We start from the raw sequence: 15,581 nt of genomic DNA, 5'->3' as shown, positions 1-15,581 counted from the left end.
CTTGGAATCTCACAGTGCATTGGGCCTGCTTCAATGTACATTCAGGTCAATGGAGAATCCTTCCTTCCTCCCCCCCCCCCCCCGACATCAGTGAACAATAATTTTTCCGTGACAGCCTGCACCCCTGAAAAGGCATAGAGACAGGAAAGAATGGAGGTGGTGAAAATAAAGCCCAGAACTCCTTCCTAATTCTTCTACAATCCACATAACTATCAGTTCTTCACCTTATTCATTAGCTCGTATGTCATATTCACATCCCCTACTCACTCTCTCTCTTCAGACTGGTAAGGTCTTTAGGGCAGAGATGGTCTCTTTTCTGTGTTTGTACAGCGCCTAGCACAGCAAGGGGGCATGACCCAGCTGAGGCCTTTTGGAAATTAACATGATATCAAGATTGACTGCTAACATTAATGTTTTAAGTCCAGAGTAATTGTTTTTCTATAAAATCTGCTCTAGGAAATATTTTGGGGCAATTCTCAGGCCTGTGTTATACAAGACGCCACACTAAGTGATCACCGTGATTTCCTATGGCCTTGGAATCTATGGACCTACTCTTTGCACTAGCTTGTTGACAGGCTGACTCCTAGAGCAGTGAAAACAAACGTCTTTGAAAAATGCCACCAAAAAAAAAAAAAAATCAAATCACATTGACAGGGATACAAAAGCCAAAACACACAGCAATGTTGGTATCCACTATAGAGATTATAAATCTACAGGCACTTAAACAGAGCGAGGGGTCTTCGCTGGATAGGAACCCTGATGGAGACAGCATTACTGCGCCATTATTTCCACCAGCAGCTTATAAAGCAATAAATCTTGTGTGTGTGATGGTAACATATGGTGCTCACCATCTGCATCAAAGATATTATGAGGGCCGCCCCAGCTATCAAACCATCCAGTCCAATACTCCATCACCATCTTCGGCTTTTTTTGCTGTTATAAAAACAAAAGACAGAATTACACTGATGGGGTGGCATGGTGAGCGAATACTCACCCTTGTTTTCCAGAGGCACGTCATCTGAGTGCTGCTGCGGGAAAAGGCTCTTAAAAGGGTTTCTTCACAAGCTGACTGAAAAGATCTAGAAATAAAAGCCTGGACAAGCAAGACACAGCAACGCGTAGGACAGATGGGCAAAACAGAGCCTGCAGCATACACAGTCTCTTACAAATACATCACGAGAAAGGAAACACAAAGCAATGCAGAAGAACTGTTGACACCAAATGGTTCCACATATCAAGGCTTTGAGCAACTGGAGCAAAAAAACCAAGCCAACTGCCATGGTTTAGTTTCTGCTAGAAATTCACATTTATAAATGCCTACTTACTGGCCATGCCACTGCAGTTTAAGAGTGTGCAGGTGTGCTGCAGCCAGTGCTTGCCAAGGTGGGAATAGCAGACTTTAGCAACTTAATGCCTTTTTAATGCCGCATATGGTGATGGCAGGAAAGCATTAGCCTTTGAAGGAATTAGGTCTTCATTAAAAAGCAATTTCTTCCCATTTGTTATGGCCTGCCAGCTCCTTTACCTCCTGTGGAATTCCACTTGGCCCCATCACACCAGACAGTACCATGTGTGATCAGATTTGTCAAACTCCCCACTCCGGACATTTACTTCTAGATAAGACAATTTCGCCTTGTGTTTGATGGGTGGGGGTTATCTGATGTTATGAGAGAGGGATAACGTAAGCAGAATTAAAGAAAATCATGTTCCACTAGGAGAATACAAATGCAGTTGCCTGTAATGTTTTTATTGCTCCTGGTTGCACCATGAGTATTCGATCACCTGATACTACAGTATCAGTCTCCAACAAAACAGTCAAAAAGGACATTTCATCAGCGGCTGGAGAAGGAGACCATGTCAAGGACAAACAAACCTGTGATTCAGACAGTAAGAGCATACAAAGTCAGCCCTCCAACTTCTATAATTAACTAGTGTTGCAGAGGGAGGGCTGTTTCCAAGGGTCACGCTGTACCTTGTGACCAGCACCGAGTAGGAGGAGGCTGGTGGAGAACATGCTACTTCTTGCTCTAGTATGGTATCATAGAATCACAGAGCTGGCAGAGACCTCAGGAGTCATCGAGTCCAACCCCCTGCCCAAAACGGGACCAACCCCAATTAAATCATCCAAGCCAGGGCTTTGTCAAGCAGAGACTTAAAAACCTCAAGAGACGGAGATTCCACCCCCTCCCTAGGGAACCCATCCCAGTGCTTCACCACCCTTCTAGTAAAATAGTTTTTCCTAATGTCCAACCTAGACCTTCCCACTGTAACTTGAGACCATTGCTCCTTGTTCTGCCATCCATCATTACTGTGAACAGCCTCTCTCCATCTCTTTGGGACCTCCCTTCAGGAAATTGAAAGCTGCTATCAAATCTCCCCTCACTCTTCTCTTCTGCAGACTTAACAAACCCAAATCCCTCAGTCTTTCCTCATAGGTGACACGCTCCAGCCCCCTAATCATTTTGGTCGCCCTCCGCTGGACCCTCTCCAATGCGTCCACATCCTTTTTGTAGTGGGGGGCCCAGAACTGGACACAATACTCCAGGAGTGGCCTCACCAGAGCCAAATAAAGGGGAATAATCACTTCTCTAGATCTGGCTGGATCTGCCCCTCAATTTCCAAGCCCCTGTTAAGTGCCAAGCTGGAAAATGGAAAGATGAGAGGACAGACAGGCTACAGCCCAAGGATTCAAAGCATTTTTAAAAATATTTCCAGGCTGGCATTTAGGGGAGGAAGGTAATGGAGGAGGAAGAATAGGGAAGAGTGGGCCATCGAAGAGGAGACTGTCATAATTTACAAAATAAAACTTGGTCCCATTTCACTGCTGTGGCATCTCCCCACCAGGCTGCAATTTGAATGACATGTTCAGTCGCCAATTCCCAGGCCCTTTAAATCTCTAAGCCTATGTCTAGACTACGCAGAATTTTCGAAAGAGGACATGCAAATTCTGTGGGAATTTGCATATCTTCCAATCTCACTAAAGTAATCTGGATGCATTTTTTTTCAGGAAAAAAACCCCTTTCGAAAAAAACGCTCTTCCTTTAAAAAAAAAAAAGAAAAGGAGGTTTACACGTTTTTTTTGAAAAAGGGTTTTTTTCCCCCTGAAAGATCCTCTTTCGAAAGTGAGATCAGAAGAAAAGATGCAAATTCGTGCAGAATTTGCATATCCTCTTTCAAAAGAAAACATAGTTTAGACGTGCCCTGACAGTACAAGGAATCTGGGGCACTCAGGTGAAACACTAGACTGGAGTGCTCCTCTACCAATGAGCAGTATTAAATAAAACGCCGCAGAGGCTGTATGCTGGGAAGGCAGGGGTTGCCCTTGGACGAGATCCCGCATGAGGTACTCTCAGGAGGCTAGTATGTACCAGTAGGCATGTCTACAAACAGACAGAATCCCATTGAGTCAACAGCTTCCTGATCAGTTTTGGAACTGGATACCCACATGCTGTTCAGTGAAGTCTTTACAAGGAAAAGACTCTGAGTGCTGAATCACTCTGTGAGAGAGCAGGAATGAAGTTACTACTGTTCACCTGACACAGCCAAGACCCCACCTCCACTGCCTCTCTGGATCAGTTACAAAAAGACAAAGGTAAGTGGATAATGGGTTAATCCAGGGCTTGGTAGCCTTTGCTTAAATTTGATTTGCATCAGCAATCTAATACAGTTCGCCACCTTAGCTTACTCATACACCTGGCACTACCTGCCTAGGAGAAGCTCAGACTTGAAATGAACGTGTGAGAGTTGCAGATCAGGACGGAGGTGCATTAGCAGAGCTGGGTGGTACCCTGGCCTGGACTGGAACAGCAGGCAGTGGGGGCACTGCAGGTGAAGACTGGAACTTGCTGGTAAAGTTATACAGCAGCTAGGATAGAGACAGCAAGGGAGTAGCAAGGCAGGATGGCAAAACTACTAGGATACCAGAGGAGAGAGCGAACAGCAGCTATTGTACTAGGCCCAACCAGCCCATGGGGTCCGTTTCATGAACTCTATAATCCAGACCCTGTTTCAATTGCCCGAACCTATTGTTCCAAGGTACCTAACCAGAGAACAGTTTTCAAGACTGAGTGGCTAAATTATGGGGTCCAATTCTCAACCTGACAAAAAAGACTATTTAGGGATATGCCTAAAAGGCTGGTGGAGCCCTCAACTATGGTATCATGCACCCAAACTTCCCAGTGAAGCTGCTGTAATGAGCTACCATGTTGAATATGCTTTATTAGAGAAGACTGAAACCTCTATCGCTGTTCACTGCCCCTCCTTCCCCCCACAGGGGCTGCAGCACAGCCTGGTCGGCAGCTCACTGGCCCCTCCATGACCAAATGCTTCTGAAAAGACATTGCTCAGCCTGACTCTGGCTTGGCTCACTACGTCATAGACACAAGACTTATTGTTACCCAGATCCCAACACTGCTGTGACTGTGTGTGAACCAAGCAGCTTGGCAAACAGAAGCAGCCTTCAGTTGGCTTTGTGAGTTCACTTGATTTAAGAAACACTTAGCCCACACACAAAAATTGTGATACACAGGGGATTTAATTTTAAATTACCTTTAATCCCTCAGATATTTAGTACAAGTCCACGGAACCTTCCCATCACTTCCCCATTAAACACTTGAGTTGATAAGATTTCTGGCTCTCTGAGATAACTGGCTATAATTAACTTTTACAGGACAAAAGAGAAGGCATTTCATGCTAGGAACAGAATGATTCCAAGTTCCTGTGGGCATGATTCTCTTTAAAGGAAACCCACAAACATCATCTCCACGTACATAAAGAGCTCTCAAGCTGCAACAAAGGCAGCCTCCCAGCTGCGAGATCCAGTGGTACCTGCACATGAATACTCAAAAGCAGAACACACAGAGATCAGGAATGCTGCCCAAGCAGTCAGGTCCAACTCCCTGTTGCCAAGGTGAAATTATTCTGGCCTCTCTTCAGTGGCTCAATAGCTGCCTGAGTCATGGAACAATGGAAACCAGGTGGAGGGGAGTCGGATTAGGACCTGGAAATAGGATATCTGCTCACAGATCCCAAGGGCTCCACCAGCAGAACACTTCAGAATGCCATCCTCTGCCCCCGTAAGAATGCAAGAGGCACTCTGTTACAGGTGTGAGGGACATGCCTGCCGGAAAGGCTGCTGTGCAGTCCTGCCTTCTCCTGCCAAAACTTGACTTTAATTGTTTAATCGATCACTCAATATTAGAAAAAGAATTGCCAGACGTTCAAATCTGTTAAGTGCTTAAAAGGACAAACACAGACCTCATGCTGCAAATTCAATTCGGTCAAGGGGAATAATTTAATCACATGTCGCTGGTGGCTTTGCGATGTAACAAATCTCCTGGAGGCATCTCACTCTTCCTCCGAACTCGTTCCCACCCAGCCATTTTCTCAAGATGCAGCAGAACTACTGCCCAGTCTCCAAACACCATAGAAGGCGGGAAAGGAGGAGAAGGAAGCTAGTTGTTTACCCAATCTATAGCTAAACCTTCATTTTGCCTACAGCCCGGACCTTTCTACTGTGCTGCCAAAGTCTTTCATATTCCTGGTAACCTGGAGGTTGGCTGTGTCCCCTCAGGGTTGCAATGACTGCAACTCCACACTTGAAAAGCTGTGGTCTTCTGTCCTGAACATCTAATCCTTGTGACGCTTAAGATAAACTCTGCTCCCAAACCCCAGTTTTAGGAGTATCCAGGATCATCACGAAATAAGGCTTCACCCATTATAGGCTGAACCAGAATCTTAAATCCAAATATTCCCAATCATTGAGGCATTCAAAATTCAAAGCTTAATCTGCAGCTTGAGTCTCTCTCTGTATTACACCAGAGCCAACCTCAATTGCAGAAATTCTGATGCAATGGTGCATACACTACCCCACCTGGTTTTCCAAAGATAGAACCCAGTTGCAAACACTTGCCAAGCTCCACAACCAAGTGAGAAAGCAAGCAGTGAGTGAGTACTGGGATACAGACTTATTAAAATCCTTCCCAAACTTCCACTGAAAAACAATAGGGAACTTTCAATTGACTTTAATGTGAATTGGCCCTATGGGAAGGGAGAGCCTGGAATATCCACCACAAAAGTAAGGTATCAGTGTTTAGATGCCGCTGTTTCAATTATAAGAATAGGCTGAACAAAGACAAATCTTACCTGTATTGTGTCCAGATAGATCAGGAGGGTGGAATCCACCTTCTGCAAGTTAATAGTGGCCAAAGCTGAGGGAGGGGAGGGAAAGAGCCTTCATTAGTATTGATAAGTAATCAAACCCCTCAATCGATGGAGTGTTTCTAAACACCAAGATGGGGCATCAACCCATCACCAATTCAGAGGAAAATAAGCCAACTCATTAACACAACATCCTGCAGCACACCTGAGCGCTACTTGGAGGTCTCCAATGTGAGTCCTGACCTACCATGAAGCTTCTCATCTTGTGGACTTCAGCAAACAGGGAAATAGGTGTAGGCCACATTTCTAGCTCCGAATGGTCATACATAGATACAAGAAATAAACTACAGCAGCCCACCTCAAGGGGGACCTCAAGGCTTAACTAGTGCCTGTAAAGTACTTGGAGATCCTTAGATAAAAGGCACTGCAAAGGAGAACTCTTATTATTAGCAATCATATCTGGATGCAATTCTAATCTCCCAGGCTTTAGCTGCAGGATACTCTAGTCCTGGCAGAGGCTTACTGCTTAATAGTTTTGTGGGGGCAGGTGAACAAGAGTAGGGACTGAAAAACCACAATATGAACAAGATGGGTAGATCTCCCAATTAAAGTCTCCTTCTCAGCAGGGAGGCACACCAGTATTTCACCAGAAACAAGCCGACAGCTAGATTATGCTGGATGCATGCTGGGTGAAAGGCACTGCATAGTCCAGAAGAACAAGTGCAGATGGCACTTCAACAAGGACCTGCCTCTGGAACAGAATATACTGCTGCCCAGTCACCCAATCTTCATACCACCATCCCTCCAGGATTGAGGAAGAGCCCTTAACTTCTCTTGTCCTTGCCTAACCTTTAAGACACACTAGTCCAAGAGTCTGTGATGTAAGGAGCTAGGGTACATGTATTGTTAATACAGAATTATGATTTTTCCATAATAATTTAAAAGGGCTGGCATCAGCTGCAGCCTGTGTTTGGTCAAGCACAATGATTCAAATAAGATATTTACAAACATAAGAGCCAGCATGTCACCATTTTTACGTTGATTTTCACAGATTTCTGTAACTAATGTGCAAGCCCTGATTTTTTTTCCCCCAAAAAACAAGACATGTATTTACTACTGATGGAACACACTGATGGAGACAAGGTGTCCAGTACTGCTCCCAATGCAAATCAAGAACTACACTAAAAATGGTGGGAGACTGGAAAAATCGAGCTCAAAGCCTCAGACTGGGTACAGCATTGACAGCAGCAGAGTTTGTTTTACACACATGCCATCCAATGCACTTCAGACTGTAGTTGGAGGGACAGGAGTTTGAATTCTGCAGCCCATTTAACCCTTAGGTTCACTGCTAACGAGGCTGCCAATGAGTGCAGATTGTGATGGAGGTTTCTAGGGGATGAGGCCACCTGTCCACTAGGAATTAGTAATATATGCTGCTGACTGGCTAGCAAAGACACTGGGGAGCTAGAAAGTTAACTGACCCAACTAGCTAGGTTCTATGAAAGTTCTCCATCCCCCTCTTAAGCAGCTCCCATCTTCAAAGAACACATGCATCAACTTTTCCTAGGATAACCCAATAAATGACACCCCTGGCCCCATGCCTACTCCCTTGGTTTAAATTCTAATAGATAATCGGTGCAGAGATGCAAAGCCTGCCCCCAGAGCCCCATCTGACCCACTGGGTTGGATGTGGGAGATTGTTGGGTAGGAGACACTGAACCCTACTCCAGCCTGTGGGGAAATACTGAAGCCTCTTGGTGTTGCCACGGTAGCCCATGGATTCCAGGAGCCTCTGCAGCTCTTGCACCTCCTTTCTTAGCCCACGTTGTTGGCTGATGGGTCCATGCAGACTGTGAGCTACAAGCTTCAATGCTACTCCCAGAGCTGCAGCACATGGTGTGTCCATGAGTATGGAGGGGGTGTACACCACCAGAAAGTTGGCTCCCACCACTGCACTAATTTGCAGCCAGCAGGACCTTTTAATGCCACAGAATAGGGGCTTAGGAGAAAACAAGACAACTGGCTATGATGCCCTGGGCAGATGCCCTTCCATAATGGATATTCTTCTCTGCAAGGCACTTGTCTACCACTAGCACCAATGGGAATCATGCATGATTTTAAACAGAAACCAAACCTCCACTGAGCAGAAGAATGAACCAGCCCTCAGGACCATTGCTTTAATTTCCTCTCCAGCTTCATGGCAGCATTTTCTCCTCTTATCTTTCCATTTATTTCTACAGCAGATTTTATTACCTTCCCTTTTGTGTTTTCACAGCCACCTTGCTGCTGCAGCAGCATCACTTGAAACCCTAGTTATTCCGTGTTCCTGATTATTTGACATGTTGACTCTAATGAGCAGATTGTTATGACATCTAACAGGCAAATCGGTATCAAAGCCCTCTCATCACACAGCCCTCTGGAAAAGACAACTCTGCACGAAAGAAAGCTCCCAGGCGGTAAACATTCCCAAGGAAGGTGAGTGCTAAAAAGGGGAACTCCACCCCCACCCCTTTCAAATGCAGGGAGAGAGTGGCCCTGTGTGGACAAGGATGGAAACTGCTGTAAATGAAAGGAAAACTAAAACAGGCTACATTGAGTCGGGGTGCAACTCCACAAGCTTCAAAGTTAAACCAGGAATGCATTTGTCTGCCTCCCCTGCTTTTTTAGTTATTTAAAATGTAAGAGCAAAGAGTGGGGAAAATCTTGCATTTTGTGATCTCCATGCAGTTGTGTCTGGATTGAACATCAGCAGCACTTGTGACTGACTTAAGGAGTATGAACTCAGCCCTGAAACCATTACACAGGACAGTAATCATTACTCAAGTGAGTAACTTTGCTGAAGTCAATGGGAACACTCAAGTGATTAAGGGCTAGTTGTAGGATCAGGCCTGGAAAAAGCACCATCTCAATATGGTGCCGTATACAACCCCATCAAATACAAAACACAGAAACTGGAGCTGATGCACTTGGGTTTCTGTATTTCTGATATAACCCACATACTTGCTGGCTGGGGCGTAATGTCCCATCTAGTGGCACTGAAACCACTTACAGATAGAATGACGACTCTGTTCTACAGACTAGGCTAATAGCCGGCTGGCTTTTGGCTCATGTGTTATAGGGCTAACGCAATAAGCTCTAAAGGTCTCCAATTTGATTCTGTCAGTATATGACGGGGGTCTGCTGGAATTACATGGCAGCAAAGCAGATGCCAAGATAAGTTTTTAGGGGTTATTTTCAGGGAGATTATAGCTTCTGTTTGGAGAATTTCTTTCTTTTTTTTTTTTTTTTTTTTAAAGAACAGTACTTTGAAGCACCAAACTATTTCCTTTGATTTATGCCACAAAAGTTAATTTGTCCCTCCCCACCCCAAAAGCTCCATGCTCCAGGGACAAATGCTCTGCCATGACAATAACCTAGGGCTGACCAGTAACCTAGGACTAGCGCCCCTCCACAAACTATTTTCAACACTTCTAGAATGGCCAATTTCTGGCTTTTAATGAGACCATCTTTTTTTAAAACCTAAAGACCAAAGTCCTAACAAAAGATGATTGCACTTTTAATAAGTGTTAGGATATCTAGTGCTTATACGTAGGTATTTTTAATATGTTAAATTGAAATAAATAGCTACGGCAGTATTATGAGTATTAACCACAATTTCAGCCTCTTTGTATCTGATCTCTCATCTTCCAAAGAACTCCAAAGTAAGTTGCAGATACTCAGCACCAAACAGGACGAGTTTTCTATTTGATTAAAATGTATTATAGCCAAGTGGTTCATCCCTAACAGCCCTTGACTCTTCCACATGGTCTGGAAAGCAATATATAGCTCCTCATTACTCTACTGTCATATATATCCCAGGAAGTACACTGAAAAGGAGCATGCACTAAGCACTTTGGGACTCTTTTTTAGTTCTATATTTGTACAGCATCTCACACAATGACGCTTTGGCCCTTGACTTGTGCTCCAATGCACTCCCACAAAGCAAAAACAATAAAATAAAGATTTTCTTAAGGAAATGCACCCCTTCTTATTTAAGGCAGCCTTTTTTCCCCACCTTGAAAAGCACATACCTCCTTCCACATAGCCAGAAGACAGTCCATCCTTGTTGTCAGAGGTCATTAACAGTTCAACAATCCCTCTGTCTAACAGGGCCTAAATAAAAAATTAAAACATTCAGGGGCCTGAATTTAACATTTTACCTACACACTAAGGAGGTACAGTTCAGCATTGTCTTTCTTCAAGGTGGAGAGGAGGAGGCTAGGGGACAGGCCTCTTATCCTGTCCATCCACTGAAAGAAATGGGAGGAACATCATCTGGGCCACAGTTGTGGACTTCAATGTAAAGCATTATGCTACTTTCTGGCCAAAATTGACTATGTAAACATCAACCCACATCTTATTCCTGTTTCCATTTAAGTTAATGGCAAAATCCCCATTCATTTCAATGGGAGGAGGTGCCTTCCCTTTCACATGCTGTCATATTTTACAAGAGGAGAAATGGTTGAAGTACATATATTATGAAGATCCTGCAGCCCTGTATTTTGCCTCTCTTCATTCTTACCCGAGATTCTTTACTTGACCAGACTTTGGCTGTCCCTCTAGCCTCTCAAATTTCAGGACCACATATCCTAGCCGGGCATTATTTTGAACATACTGTAGCCAGACAAGAACCCCCTTGTAACATCCATTTTTGCTTGCCTGGAGCATACAGGGCACACAGAGCAGAAGGCCCAGGCTGCTGTGACCGTGAATGGCTGTAAACAGAGATACGCCAATTGCTGACCAAGAGGCTGCCAAGGAGTGCCCTTGACTCAAACCCATATTGATACGAACACACATCCATCCGCGGGGGGAGGAATCTCTCGCCCAGTAAAAAAATGTCTAGTGCTCACAATTTAGTTCTCTCTCTTGCAAGTGTAAATTAACTTGAAACTTGCTTGTAAGAACTGGCGCCACAAAACGGACCAGTACAATTCGGCATCTTAGATAAGAAAGAGGATACGGGCCCCCAGGGGTATAAAGATGGGTCCAGCAGCGCATTTACTCTGAGTGTCAATCTACCATCTATCTGCTGGTCGGGTTAGGTGTTTGATCTCCCGAGGTTCCAAGGGGACGCCCACCTCGTATTCGTCTTTCCTAGGAATTGAGAGACCGGCCCTGGCCTGACACGCTGGAGTCGAGAGGCACAGAAAGGGGTAAAAATTGTACCTGGATGTGGTCCTTTGCTTAAGTATATATATACATAGACTTAGAGCTCTTTAAAGATTAAGCTGTCACTTGGTACCATTATTTCTATTTTCTATCTTTATTTTCTTTGTAACCATTTTTTAAATCTGTATTTGTTAGCATTTAAGAAATAGAGCAATAGCCATTGTAACCATATGCTTTTATAAGTCTTTTAATAAACCTGTAACTGTTTAAGTTTTAACCTGACTCCTTCAGTTGCTGTAACAGAACCAAGCACAATTTAAAAGAACTTCAGCCGGTCATAAAGGGACAGACATAGGGAGAGCTTGGGCGTTTGGATCTGTGTCACTCCCAGGTGACAAGATCCGTTGGGGCACCTTTCCAGCCTTTCCCAGGCTGCCCGCTGCGAAGGAACTTTGTGTTCTAGCAGTTAAAATCTAAGGTGTAATAAGCTCTTCCTATATAACGGGGCGTCTGTTGGCCTGCTGGCCACCCTCTGCGACGGGACCCCGGTCCTAGCAGTAAAGACACGGACGTTAAACCTTTTCTCGGAAGCATACACACACACACACTGCCCTGACCGTCGGCTGACACATACCTGGTCATTCTGCTGCTTTCAACTCCAAGAGGAGCATAGGTGAGGGAGGGAAAGAAGAACAGAGAGCCTTCCTACTATTTAATATAGAAGACCTAGATGGGTTAGCAGAATCACCACGTAATGAACGTATCTCTCAGAAAAACATGAATGGTAAGCTCTGGATGAGGACTCTCCTTAGTCCTCCAACCTCACAAGACAGTAAGCTAGGGCATTTCAAGCCTTTGTTAATCACAGCAGATCCTTACTAGAGCTTGTATAATCTCTTTTAATACAATCTGATGGTACAAGCACAGCCTGGAGAGCCATGAACTCACAAATATAATTCCAGTATCACAGAGTCTCCATCCCCAACCACATGCCCTTTGCTAAGATACATATGGCTTGGATCAAAGCCCAAGGAGGTCAGCAGGAAACTCTCCATTACTTTTGGATCAGTTCCTTTAGATCAAACGAAGGATGTTAAATGGCGTTTAATCAGTTAATTGAGTTGTTGATGGAATTTCCATCGACCACTCAATTAGTCGATAAGGAGGGACATTGCAGAACCACAGCAGAGTTAGCACCTAGCCTCAGGAGCTAATTCCCATGCAGCTCTGCCTTTTAAATGTAGTAAGAGCCATCCAGCTCACGCCCAGGCCCAGACACTGCACCTCTGCCTTTTAAACGTAGTAAGAGGCACAGCTAGGACAGGACAGCTGAGTCCTGGTTTGTGCCCTGTCCCCGCCCCCTCCCCTGTGTAAACGGTGCTGGGGAAACCAGCTTTTAAGCACCAGCACCAGCTCCTATTCCCCCCTGCTGTCTCTGATAGATGCAGCAAGGCGAGGGGAAAAGCAACTAGTCAGGTAGTGACTCGACTAGTCGCTTATATCCCTAGATCAAACCCTCTTTCTGCTTCTGCTTTTCCATCTGGCACCGAGGACTGGAGAGTCACCAGGCCCTGCACCCCCATCCAGTCAGACGCGACTCTCAGCCATCAGGTAGAACAGAAGATGTATTAGTCCACAGAGATGCAGTGGAGAACATACTTGTCAACACAGAAACCAGAAGCAATAAGTAAAATTCACCTAGGGGAGGGGAAGCTCAGAGCCAAGGCCCCTCCTCCCATCTCTAAGCCAGAGAGACTCACTCACACATGCAGCAGCCAGCCCCACCTCCGGCCTCTATCCTGCTTCCCTGACAAAAGGTGTCACCTGGTTGCACCGCCCCCCCCCCCCACTCGGGTTACAGAAAGCATTAGCCAATTTCCATCACTAGGTATTGCTGAAATACCCAGGGAAATTAAGGCACACACATGGGTTACTACAAGATTACAGACATCACATGCAACATAACAAAGCAAACAGAGAGAATACAATCCCCACCTCACTGTAGCACTTAATAAAATACATGAGTGTGAACCAGAGTATTCTGCAAGGATTCGTTAGCTAATGTCTGTAAAGAACTTTCCTATGTGTGATTGTGGAAAATGTAAATGTTCACCAGGAAGCTTATGTAAAACCGATGTTATGACTGTGAAATTAAAGACACACATTTCAGAGACATATTGGCCTGGTTACAATTTCTTTGACAATCTCTGTTCATCATTATGCTGCATTCGCTATCATGTTTATACCTGAATGCACACATGCGGCAGGACAAAATTTATGATAGCAGCTTCCAAGTATCTAAAAAGGGGTTATAAGGAAGAAGGAGAAAAATTGTTCTCCTTGGCCTCCGATGATAAGAGAAGCAGCAATGGGCTTAAATTGCAGCAAGAGAGGTTTAGGTTGGACATTAGAAAAAAATTCCTAACTGTCAGGGTGATTAAACATTGGAATAAATTGCCTAGGGAGTTTGAGGTCCTTTCCAGTTCTACTATTCTGTGATTCTACTGTGATATTTTTGGAAATTCTGTGACTTGCACTTATTTAATATTCCTAGAGTGCTGCATTAATGCTAGGATTGTGTTCATTACTTCGATGTAAGTAAAAAACAGTGAGTATCTGCACATTAAAATGCATTACAGGATTTCAAGGTGCAACAGGAAAATGAGAATTAGAAATAGAATCAAAGGTAGGTACAGGTGTGTGTATATAGATAATTACAGCAGCAGGGTTATTGAAATTGTGCTCATGTACCTTAAGGAAGGCGGCTAATGGTACAGATAGTAATGACAAGGACACAGAAGGGCAAAGGCAGTACACCTTTGAGGGGAAAGGGATAGGGCCTTAAGGGGCTTTGTTTTTGTTTTAATTCAAATGCCAAATCTAATTTAAATGTTATTGCACCATGTGAACAACAAACACAAGTCAGTCTACAGTCACAGATTGGCAAAAGGAGTTGAAGTAACTAACCCATCACGCTCAAAAGTTAGATGCCAAGTCCAGGAGTCCTAGCTCTTGATTTCTCTGTACCAAAGCTTCACCACGCTCTCCTCCAAAGCCGAGAGGAGAACCTGGGAGTCTGATTTCCTAGTCCCTCCTCTCTAACCACTAGACAACACAACCTCAGACAGAGGGTGTCACACACAATACCAAAGCAGAAGGAAAAAGCCTTGTGAAATTGTATTCACCCACTCATCTGGGGCATGTAATTTGTTTTGACAGGTCAGTGAAATATCACTAGCTCTTGCATCATCATCAACATTATGGTAAAGGTGAGCAAGCAGATTCTACACCTGGGCTGGTAAATGGTCAAAGCTGATCTCAGGGCACTGCAACAGTGCCACCCCCATGCCACAATGATATAGGACCCCAACAGCCATTTACTTACATGCTCATCAATTGATGTAAGTGGGGGTGTGAGCTACACAGACTTTTTCAGATGGCTCTGACATTCTTTGTTCAGACCAGAAATTAACTTTCTAACCTGTTAACCAAGACAATTCATATTTAACTCTCCAAGGAGGCGAATACTGAGCACAGGTGGAAAATCATTCAAAGAAGATTAGGAACCTCGCCATGTGACTTCTTCGATTGAATGCTGGCAGGCTTGTTGTCAGGAATAGGATGACCTGAACCAGAACTAATCCAGTTAACTCTCTTACTGGCCTCTAGCACAAGGGGGCTGAAATACCTGCCAGGTTAAAGCAGAAGCTGCTAATGCCATGACAGAAAAGCAGGAAGCACAGTGAGTTTATGGTGCAAACCTGGGCCTATACACACAATACTCCAGGGAGCTGAGTTTTAGGGGCTAAAAAAGGACTGTGCCACTTGTCTGAATCCAAGGGATGCATGGGTGGAGATCAGGGAGGACAGTGTTTCTCCATCCCCTCCCCCCACAATTTTAACAGTTACTCTGAATCTCATACATTTGTAGCACAAGCATTTGAAAACAGAGCATACTCCCTCCCCCAGCAAGATGCAGAGCAAGTAACGTCCCTCACTCACAACAGGATTTGGGGGTTCTTGTGGACAGCTCCTGAGGTGACCTTCTGAGCTATAAAGTGGCGCCAGTTAGTTGTCTGCACTGGCATGAGTACTGTGTCAGCGGCAGCTGAGCAAGTCAGCATGGTTCATATCTGATCCACGAGGATAACAGCTTTCTCGCATGCACACCAGCTCTTCCCTCCCGACTCAGAAGCCCAGGCTGAGGTACAATTGGAGACGAGGGAATTATTAATCAAATTAGTCTACCTGGCTAATGCTGAGCTCCAGAT

At 44.6% G+C, this 15,581-nt stretch overlaps 1 protein-coding gene across 3 annotated transcripts in view; it reads right to left on the bottom strand.

Annotated features, from left to right (window-relative positions):
* The window catches only part of LOC142824442 (beta-galactosidase-1-like protein 2), a 54,221-nt gene that overhangs the window by 20,887 nt on the left and 17,753 nt on the right, over window positions 1-15,581 (bottom strand). For all 3 annotated transcript variants that reach the window (XM_075916402.1, XM_075916400.1, XM_075916401.1), the window contains 3 exons: window positions 10,230-10,311; window positions 6,145-6,209; window positions 849-933 (listed from right to left, as the gene is read on the bottom strand). In XM_075916402.1, coding sequence (XP_075772517.1) covers window positions 849-933; window positions 6,145-6,209; window positions 10,230-10,311 — 232 coding nt within the window. The remainder of the gene's footprint in view (window positions 1-848; window positions 934-6,144; window positions 6,210-10,229; window positions 10,312-15,581) is intronic.

Source organism: Pelodiscus sinensis, unplaced genomic scaffold, assembly GCF_049634645.1.
Source record: "Pelodiscus sinensis isolate JC-2024 unplaced genomic scaffold, ASM4963464v1 ctg35, whole genome shotgun sequence".
Taxonomy (NCBI): domain Eukaryota; kingdom Metazoa; phylum Chordata; order Testudines; family Trionychidae; genus Pelodiscus; species Pelodiscus sinensis.
Note: the sequence above shows the minus strand (reverse complement) of the source record. Positions and strands in the feature narration are given on the sequence as shown.